This window comes from Eimeria mitis, genomic scaffold (genome assembly GCF_000499745.2).
Source record: "Eimeria mitis Houghton genomic scaffold, Emh_scaff1687, whole genome shotgun sequence".
NCBI classification, from domain to species: Eukaryota; Apicomplexa; class Conoidasida; order Eucoccidiorida; family Eimeriidae; genus Eimeria; species Eimeria mitis.
This window is the reverse complement of record NW_013570003.1, coordinates 5715-6040: the sequence shown is the minus strand read 5'-3', so window position 1 is coordinate 6040 and position 326 is coordinate 5715. Positions and strand designations below refer to the sequence as shown.

Below are 326 nucleotides of genomic sequence, written 5' to 3'. Positions count from 1 at the left end.
TTTTTTTTTTTTTTTTTTGACTTTATAGATGGACAAATACATAACCCTCTACCTGCTGCTATGGTAGGTTTTCGTTGTCTTTGTCTTTGTCTTTGTTTGTTTGTCTTTGTCTTTCTCTTTTTTGCTTGTCTTTGTTTGTCTTTGTTGTTTTTGTTTTTTTGTTTTTTCTGTTTCTTTTTGCTTTTTTTTTTTTTTTGGTTTTTTTTTGACTTTATAGATGGACAAATACATAATCCTCTCCCTGCTGCCATGGTAGGTTGTTGCTGTCTTTGTCTTTTTTTGTTTGTATTTGTCTTTGTCTTTGTTTTTTTGTCTTTGTCTTTGTC

At 29.8% G+C, this 326-nt stretch overlaps 1 protein-coding gene across 1 annotated transcript in view; it reads left to right on the top strand.

The window, feature by feature from the left end:
• Positions 1-249: 249 nt before the first annotated feature.
• The window catches only part of EMH_0041800 (uncharacterized protein), a gene marked incomplete at both ends in the record, with an annotated part of 5777 nt that continues 5700 nt past the window's right edge, over positions 250-326 (top strand). Inside the window, one exon of the mRNA XM_013495667.1 lies at positions 250-252. Within this exon, the coding sequence (XP_013351121.1) occupies positions 250-252 (3 nt within the window). The remainder of the gene's footprint in view (positions 253-326) is intronic.